At 46.1% G+C, this 9,501-nt stretch overlaps 1 protein-coding gene across 1 annotated transcript; it reads left to right on the plus strand.

Moving 5' to 3' along the window:
• Positions 1–4,640: 4,640 nt before the first annotated feature.
• On the plus strand, positions 4,641–7,552 carry PtA15_10A63 (uncharacterized protein; the record flags this gene model as incomplete). The annotated part of the gene is made up of 12 exons (XM_053160836.1): positions 4,641–4,688; positions 4,765–4,930; positions 5,005–5,038; positions 5,120–5,221; positions 5,281–5,378; positions 5,454–5,776; positions 5,849–6,112; positions 6,182–6,503; positions 6,578–6,727; positions 6,797–7,182; positions 7,253–7,470; positions 7,543–7,552. 12 exons carry the CDS (start codon positions 4,641–4,643, stop codon positions 7,550–7,552), a joined length of 2,121 nt encoding a protein of 706 aa, XP_053024199.1.
• Positions 7,553–9,501: the final 1,949 nt, after the last annotated feature.

Genomic DNA, 9,501 nt, shown 5'->3' on the forward strand with positions numbered 1-9,501 from the left:
GAAAAATCATTTTTTGTAGCTAACTTGTAAACATGTTCTTGATCTGTTTCACTAACTGATATCTTCCCATTAACAATACAATAATTCAAAAATCTGCCTGATTACTATTTTTGGCAGGTCTTATAGATGGAAAAGGAGACACTCTCAGAAAGGCAGCTTTCAAAAACCCTTAAACTGCAAAAAAACCTCTAGAAACTGCCAGCAGTTGACATGTGGCACACTCCAGGGTAACTGCCATTGTAACTCAACATAAATACATCATGCCCTTTCATGCACAGTCACTGTGCATTCACCCTTGGTTGAAATAAACTTTGAGAAAGGCTTGAGTATCACCGCAAGCTTCCTTTGAGCTTCTGCATCTCAACTGCCAGTAGCTTCCAGAGTTTTTCTTGTAGTGTTCAGTGAATTCATTCAAGCTGGCATCACATGCTATAGTGTTTTTTTTAATTAAGCCTTCAGTTTCTTTGGGTTTACTAAATGTCTTTTACATAGTTCAGGTTACTTCAAATTTTGGGTTCTATCAAAAATCAGCAACAGACTTCAATAAATTGTAATGGAAAGCTTTTCCATGTAAAATTGAATGTTTCAGATGTGGTTTAATTCAAAGATGTTTAATTCATTCCACCATTATATCAACAATCACCAGAGAAATTGTGGTGTGGCTGTAGGGAATCTCAGAGCTATTGTTTTTTTGGTCAGATGTGAGTCAGAAATCTCTTGGTCCAGAAAGATATGCTTTCTGGTGGCTTGCAAGACAAAGGGGAACCAAATGTTTATTTTGAAATAGCTGGGTTGAACTGGGAGACTATTGTCGATTCAAGCAAAGTTGAAGGTCAATAGAATCATTGGTTTTGGGCTTTTTTTCTGATGAGCCAGCTAGCCATGATGCTGTTTTTGGCTCCAACTTCTCAGGCTTGAAATTTTGGTTTGATTTAGTTGCCTTTGGAAGCGACCAAGGAATCAATCTGTTTGAAGCGGAGTTTGGGTTGGCAATTGGTCTTTGATATCCTGTTATTCCTGATTTACACACATTTTTTGGGTGCAATCTTGTTTGGTTGTCTTTCAAAAATTGGCCACATAATTTCTAAGATTTTGTCTCTGCTCTCAAGGCTTTCATGTTGGGGGAATCAAGTAAAGCTTGAGCATATTGCATCATATCATTGGCTTCATTGATCTCCTCAATTTCTCAATTGTAACATTCAAATATATCATCATGTGCATAGCTGCCTTCATTGCATCCAGTATCAGGTACAGAGCTGGCTTCCTTGCTGATGGATATGTAAAAAGCAGCTGGGATTAACTTGAATTCACTACCTGATCAAATTTCAATGGTCTTGGCTTTCTTCTCTCTTTCTTTTTGACTAGAATTTAATATTTTCCTTCCAGAACCTCCCTGCAGGATCTTGGTGTCCTTTGGTTTTTTTTTTATACTTCACATCAATGTTTGGACTGAGCATTGAAAGCTTTTCTTTTTGCCATTTTCCTGTGGTACAATGTCAATGATGCATCTATTACGCTAAATGTAATTAGCGCCGCTAAAACTAAATTGTAGCGCTTGTTGCTAATAATCTGGGGCTGTAATTTTTAGCGTAATACCAACCCGCTAAAAACCACTAACACTAAATTACAGCTAAATTACAGCTAATTAGCGGCTCGCTACGCTAAATTAGCTGTAATTTGTAGCGAAAATTGCACTTTTTTGCCCAATCTGAGTTAGCTGTAATTGTAATAGTCCGCCCGCTACATTTTAGTTTAGCGTAGCGGCGCTAAAAAACCGCTAAATTAGGGTATTACACGCTAACCGTAGCGTAATAGATGCATTGTTGGGTACATACAATCAACAATTGATCAAAATCAAATGGGGGTTTTTCTTGTCAAGGTGGATCTTGTGGGAAGAGACTTAAATTACACAGATGTTTAAAGCCAGTTGGAAATATGGAAGAATCTTGACTGGAAATCAGAGAAGGCAATCTTTGGATTTTGCCAAATTGGAGTGAATCTCCCTTTTTTTTCTCCCAGATTTGGAAATTCCAAACCAGGGACCCTGGGGGTTTTACTCTGTACAGTAATATGCCCCTCACAACTGTAGATGAGATGAAGCTGATCTGAGATTCATTGAAGGAGTAGATATCATTGTTTGCTTTGAGGTGAGTTGTTAAGTTGGTTGAGAAAGAGGAGAAGAAAGGAAGGGAAGGGGGAATGATTTTTTTTGGTGGATAAGAGGAGATGGATGACTGAAGAATTGGAGTAGCAGTGGATAACCCAGTTTGTCTTTTCTGAGCTTGATTGAATAGGCTAAGATTAATGATGAAAAGGCTCTTGAGAGCCACTCGCCGCAGTTTCAGATGTAAATAGTGGTTCAAGCCAAGGGATTGCAAGGGCCACAGAGAATAAATTGAGTTTCAACAAGTATCCTCAGGACAATAAGCTGAAAAATGCATCCTTGGGATGCTCTTGGTCCAGATGTATCCTCAGGTTGCTTTTGAGAGCATCCTTTGGACCTATAGGGGCCTGGATGTCCTCAGGGCATGTTAACACTTACCCAGAGTTATTTGTTGACTAAAGAATCATAAAGACAGGCCCAAACCTTAAATACTGGTCCTGTGGTGTAGAAGCCCCCCTTGGGGTCACAGAGCATAGCACATCAAATCAAATTGATTTGAGTATTTGTATTTGAATTCAATTTGAGTTGAATGATACTGGGACATGTTTTTGCTCAAATATTTGAAAGGACCTGATTAATTGACTACCTAAAATTCAACTTTCAACTAACAAACGTGGTTTATGTTGGGAGGACCACTCCCCAAAGTTGCACCTTGGTTTTGCCAACCAAAAATTGAACCAGGAACATTTTGGTAGTTGAAAGTCAAAAATGAAAATCCCAAAAGGTAGTTGGATATGTAATTTTTGCAAAAAAAAAAAAAAACATAACTCCTCACTGCGGGGACCAAGCCCCGCCAAAATTTTACAGAGTGAATAAATCCCTCTCAAGAGCACATGGCGAGCTGCATGGCATTAGCACAACCCAGGAATGGGGTGTGCTACAGTGCGCCATTTTGGCAGGTTTCCTACTAAGGAACACCACCAAAACCATAGCCACGGTGCCCAACAATGTGATTGGGAAAGAACAAGGCAATGTGGGGGGAATGTTGGATGTAATGGCCGTGGCTGGACCCTGTAGGAGGTAGGGGCTGAATTTCCCTGATGTTGAGAGAGCTGGGCTGTGTAAATCCTGAAGATCCATTATGTTTGGGATCTTTGGAGTTCAGAACTAGCTCACCAAGAGGTGGGAACGTAAGGAATGCCAGAGAGAAAAAAAAGAATCAGAAACTGGAATAATACTGGAGGACTTCCCGTCAATCTGGAAATCTAGATCTGAGCCGGCAGATTTCAGATTTTGCAGTGAAATCTTGGTCCCCAAAGCTCCCCGAAGGGATCCAGAGTTCCAGATTCCAGATTCCCCTGTGAAATCTAGAATTCCAGATTGATTCAAAGTCAACGGGAAGTCTTCCACTGGTGTCTCCTTTGCTTGGTAAGTGCATAATCAGTGCACAAAGGATAAAAAAAAACCATTTGTCCAAGCATTTGTAAAAACACAATATGTAACAATTTAGGCCCTGTTTGGCAGCATCATTATTACACAATGAATAATTGGGGCATGCCCCTTACATTTGTAAAACATCATTTTTGGGCCTGATCTTTTGGCAGTAAACTATGAAGCTTTATGACAGCTTACTTTCAAAAGACTATCCTGATTTTTTTTTTTTTTTTTTTTACAATATGTAATGGTATTGCATTTTGAACATTACACTGCGTAATATGACGCTGCCTGAGTGCCAAACAGGGCCTTATGTCGCACGCAAGAGCTTAGCCCCAAATTTTGGGGTTCCAGGGTGTGTGAATGTCACAGGCGTTTGAAAATCACAGGTTGTGAAAGCCAAAAGGGGAGCGTGACAGCTCAAAGTAAATTACTTTTTTTCTCACCTCTGATGATGCAATTCAGAGTGACTATGTAGCATAAGATGCATCTAGTCAAAGGGGAAAGTTGAAACCCATTTTTCAAGTGGAAATGGGTGGCATAAGGCCAAGTTGATTGGAAAGGAGATGCCAAAATTGTGATGAAAAGATGGATTAACACATTATGATGAGGGAGAACCAAGAAATCTGAAGGAAGGTTAGGCCACCCGCCAAATACAGGCTTCGGGTTCGGGCAGCGTGTTTGCAGATTAGTCCCGACCCGAGTCGAGCTGTTGTTCGCGTCGGGTCGGGTTTGGGCACCATTTTTCGACCCGAATCCGACCCCGAGGATGGAGTTGACTGGATGGCGATGGAACATTCTGGGTGGCTGTCGTGCTGTTCGGCAGCGGGAGCGTGGGCAGTGACAGGGCGGTGTGTGGTGGTGACAGGTGGGTGTGATTAGGTAATCGGGCTCGCCTGTGGTTCTGTGTCTGCTGGGTTGTTCCAGCATGTTCGATCAGGAAAAGTGGAAAATTTCGACCCCGACAGGATATATAGCAGCCTCCCTCCCCCCATGGCCAGGGCCCCAGAACCACCACCCACTCCATCGTTGTACCAACCCACACACCACACGCCCAGCCCCAGAACATCCCCTGTAGCCAATCCAAAACCACCCTTTAGCAATGTCTGGCCAAACAGAGACCTTCGGCTTCCAAGCTGAAATCACCCAAGTGTGTACCATCTGAGACTCCCTGAACCCTGCCCGACCAGTGCTCACCCTCTGGCCTGCCTTCTTCCCCTCCACAGCTGCTCGACCTTATCATCAACACCTTCTACTCAAACAAGGAAATCTTCCTTCGTGAACTGATCTCCAACTCCTCCGATGCCCTCGACAAGATCCGCTATGCCTCTCTCACCGACCCTTCCCAGCTCGACAGCGAGAAGGAGTTCTTTGTTCGCATCACTCCCGACAGTGAGTAGTGCCCTGCCATTCCACTCGACCTGCTCACTCCACCTCTAACCACTACCTTCCGTCCGCTTCTGCAGAGGAGAACAAGACCTTGACCATCCAGGACTCTGGGTATGTTGCCATTCTGTTCATCACTCTCACATTGCCGGAGCCAACGTTCCTGACCCGCTGCCTAATTAATCTTTGTGACAGAATTGGTATGACCAAGGCCGACCTCGTCAACAACCTTGGTACCATCGCCAAGTCTGGCACCAAGGCTTTCATGGAGGCCCTGTCCAGTGGCGCTGACATCAGGTTTGTCACTCCCTCATTACATGCCTCCGAACTACAGTACTGACTCTTTTTTTCCATAGCATGATTGGTCAATTCGGTGTCGGTTTCTACTCTGCTTACCTTGTAGCTGACCGGGTCACTGTTATCACCAAGCACAATGACGATGAACAGTACATCTGTGCGTTTAATTTACCCGATCTTCTGTATGCGCAACCTCGCTAATTCCATCCTGTCCTTTTCGTCAATCCTCCAGGGGAATCCGCTGCCGGTGGCACCTTCACTATCACCCCTGACCCCGATGGCGCCACTCTTGGCCGAGGAACGCGTATGATCCTCCACCTCAAGGAAGATCAACTCGAATACCTCGAGGAGAAGCGCATCAAAGACATCGTCAAGAAGCACTCCGAATTCATCTCTTACCCCATCCAGCTCGTCGTCACCACCGAAGAAGAGAAGGAAGTCGACGATGACGAAGAAGAGATCAAACTTGAAGACGACGAGAACAAGGAGGCCAAGATCGAGGAACTCGACGAAGACTCTGACAAGAAGAAAAAGACGAAGAAGGTCACCGAAAAGGTTGGTTCGAGACTTGCAGATCGTCTTTATCCTATGGGCTTCTACTGACTTGGTTGACTTGTCTGCCCACAGAGCACCAAGCAGGAAGAGCTCAACAAGACCAAGCCCATCTGGACCCGCAACGTCCAAGACATCACCCAGGACGAATATGCCTCCTTCTACAAGTCGCTCACCAACGACTGGGAAGATCACCTTGCGGTTAAGCACTTCTCTGTTGAGGGTCAACTTGAATTCAAGGCCATTCTTTTCGTACCCAAGCGAGCACCCTTCGACCTCTTTGAGAGCAAGAAGAAACGCAACAACATCAAGTTGTATGTCCGAAGGGTTTTCATCATGGTAAGGTTGCTTGTCCAATGTCCACTTGGCCAACGTGTTCCTGACTAATCGCATGCTGCTCTCAATCAGGATGACTGTGAAGACCTTATCCCCGAGTACCTCAACTTTGTCAAAGGTATCGTCGACTCGGAAGACTTGCCCCTCAACATTTCCCGAGAAACTCTCCAACAGAACAAGATCCTCAAGGTCATTCGCAAGAACTTGGTCAAGAAGGTCATGGACATGTTCAGCGAGATTGCCGAGGACAAGGACAACTTCAACAAATTCTACGAGGCCTTCGGCAAGAACCTCAAGCTCGGTATCCACGAAGACCAGCAGAACCGCTCTAAATTGGCTGAGTTCTTGCGATTCAACTCGACCAAGAGCACCGACGAACTGACCAGCTTCAAAGGTTAGTGTGCTTCATCAACTCGCTCCTCCCTCACCCACTCCAGCTGATATGCTTTCGATCTCCCCCCCCCGCAGACTACATTACCCGGATGCCTGAGGTCCAGAAGAACATCTACTACCTCACTGGTGAATCCCTGAGCGCCGTCCGGGACTCGCCCTTCCTTGAGGTCTTCAAGAAGAAGTCCTTCGAGGTGTTGCTCATGGTTGATCCGATCGATGAATACGGTAAGTTGTCCAGACGCCCTCTTCATCCTGTCCGTGATTGAACCGATCTGACTGGTTTTCTAATCACAGCCGTCACTCAGCTGAAAGAGTTCGAAGGCAAGAAGTTGGTTTGTGTCTCCAAGGAAGGACTCGAGCTCGAGGAATCTGACGAGGAGAAGAAGGCTCATGAGGAGGAGTCCAAGGCCTACGAAAACCTCTGCAAGGTCATGAAAGAGAACCTCGGCGACAAGGTCGAGAAGGTCCAAGTCTCCAACCGAATCAACCAGTCTCCTTGTGTGCTCGTCACTGGCCAATTCGGATGGAGTTCCAACATGGAGCGAATCATGAAGGCCCAGGCCCTCCGCGACTCGGGCATGTCGAGCTACATGATGAGCAAGAAGACCCTCGAGATCAACCCCCAGAACCCGATCATCCGGGAGCTCAAGAACAAGGTTCAAGAGGATTCTTCGGACAAGGTGAGCCTCCCCTCCAATCCCATCATCTTCCCCGTCCATCCATCGCTGACTTGTTCTGCTTCGTTCCCAGACTGTCCGAGACCTCAGTGTCCTGTTGTTTGAGACCGCCCTCTTGACTTCCGGCTTCACCCTCGATGCTCCTCAGCACTTCGCTGAGCGCATCCACCGAATGGTTTCTCTTGGACTGTCGATCGATGTCCAGGAGGAGGCTGAGGCCTCCACCTCGGGCACCACCGCTGATGCCGAAGTCCCTCCTCTAGAACCCACCGCTGCCTCTGCCATGGAAGAGTAAGTCCACCATCTCCGTCGTCCCCTCTCGCAGTATTCCCTGCGCTAATCACTCGACCTTTTTTTTATCAGGGTCGACTGATTGCTGAACCACACCGAGTGCCTTCACACCACCCAAAATCATGACTTCATGAGCCTCAACTCTTGTCTCCTTTCTACGAACAAACCTAATGATTACGTTGACTAAGAAAACCCGTGACGGATCCTGTTCTTTTCTGCTTGTTTGTTTGTGCATTTTGTTGTTTTTCGAGTGTGGTTCTCTCGGACCACGCTCTCTTCTTCCTTCACCTATGCAGTATATCTATATATATCCTCTATTTTCAATGTCATGTAGTATCAGACCCCTCCCACACACCCACGTTCGTACTCTTCGCGACGCAATTCATGCTTCATCTTGTGCATACACAGCTTGAACACTGTCAAAATATAACATGGCCGGAATACCATGGGCAAGCTGGAAGTAAGGGACAGAAGTTGGTAGAGCAGTTGTTCTCTCTGAGTGTCTCGGAGAAACATCGAACTTAGCTAAGTCCCTCGATCGGAGGCGCGGGAGCGCTGTCGCGAAGCGACCCTCCGAAGGAGGGACTTACGCCCTACCTCGCAAAACAAAACATAGGCAAAACAATATCCCTCCGTTGAAGCTACGCAAGGACAGCTGGGGCGAAGTCAGCTGCTTCAAGAGATAGCCAAGAAGCATGGCTCTCTGCTGGTATCTTTCTTTTATCTGTAACAGTTGAACTTGATTTTTAAAAAAAAATTAAGAGCTGCTAAGTTTTGACAGGTGTCAAAAGTATGGCTTTGACCAAGGCCTGTTTGAACAATGCCCTCCCAAAACCCATGAACTCCTTTTTCTTTCATTTGGGATTCAAGAGAGTTTTTGGAGGGATCTAACCTCAGGAATGTGGCAGGCGCAAGTGCTGATGTAGGCAGACAACCAGCCAAATGGGATTTCTGCTGCCTACTCTTTTGCGAGGTAGGGTGTAAGTATCTCCTTTGGAGGGTTGCTTTGCAACAGCGCTCCCGCGCCTCCAATCAAGGGACTTAGCTAAGCTTGGAGAAAAATCTGTCCTGGACTCCTGTGGCTACACCACGGGGTCCATTCCTGGAAATGCCCTGCATCCTGCGGACGTTTCTGACTGAGGAGTGTCCAGAGGATGTCCGGGGGGCATCCAGCGGACACAGGGTGCGCTGAGCATCACTTGGATGTTTCCGGATGCATCCAAATGATGCTTGGCCCTCCGATCCATCAGTTGGACACCAAAAAAAAGCGTCCATTGGACATCTTGAGGGTCCAAAACTTCAGCATCCATTGGACGCTCCACCATGCGCCGCGGTAGCTTGGGGCTTGCTTGAAATTGCAAGCCACCCCTCTATTTTAGCATCATGGGGATAGGGGTTGATATCTGGCAGACGTTTAGCATTCCATCCAGCGGATGCATTCTGGGGAAACATCTGCCATTGCGCAATGCAAGTGGCATCCAGCGGACGTTTTCTGCAGGGCCAGAGCTGGACATCCCTGGACATGTCCAAATGCATGTCCAACCAATGTCCGCAATGGCCAGTGGTGTAGCCACAAAGCGGCCTTGTCCCGCAGGGATGGACTGGTGCACAAAGTCAAAAATTTGGCTGAGAAAGTAATCACAAATGGCTGGAGGAAAAACACTTTTAGCATCACTCAGCCTCCCCTTCAGCTCCTGTGGACCTGCCCCAGAGCCATATTACAACACTTCTTGATCTCAGCTTTCAAATGGCACTGGTCTCATCTCCCCAATCCTGATCATTTTTGCTGTACTAATGTTTTTTTAAAAAAAAACACAAAGAAATGTAAACCAAGGAATTATGATCATGCCTTCACCAGGGGAGATTTTGACGCACTCTCCAGAGAGTGCCATACTGTATCCTTTTTCCGTAACTGTGCTGGATGCCTTTCCTGGATTCATGCATGAACAATCCAGAAGTCATGCAGAAGTCAAATGGAACACAACTGGAATGTGGTTGAAAACACTAAGACACAATGGTCACAATCAAATC

Source organism: Puccinia triticina, chromosome 10A, assembly GCF_026914185.1.
Source record: "Puccinia triticina chromosome 10A, complete sequence".
NCBI classification, from domain to species: domain Eukaryota; kingdom Fungi; phylum Basidiomycota; class Pucciniomycetes; order Pucciniales; family Pucciniaceae; genus Puccinia; species Puccinia triticina.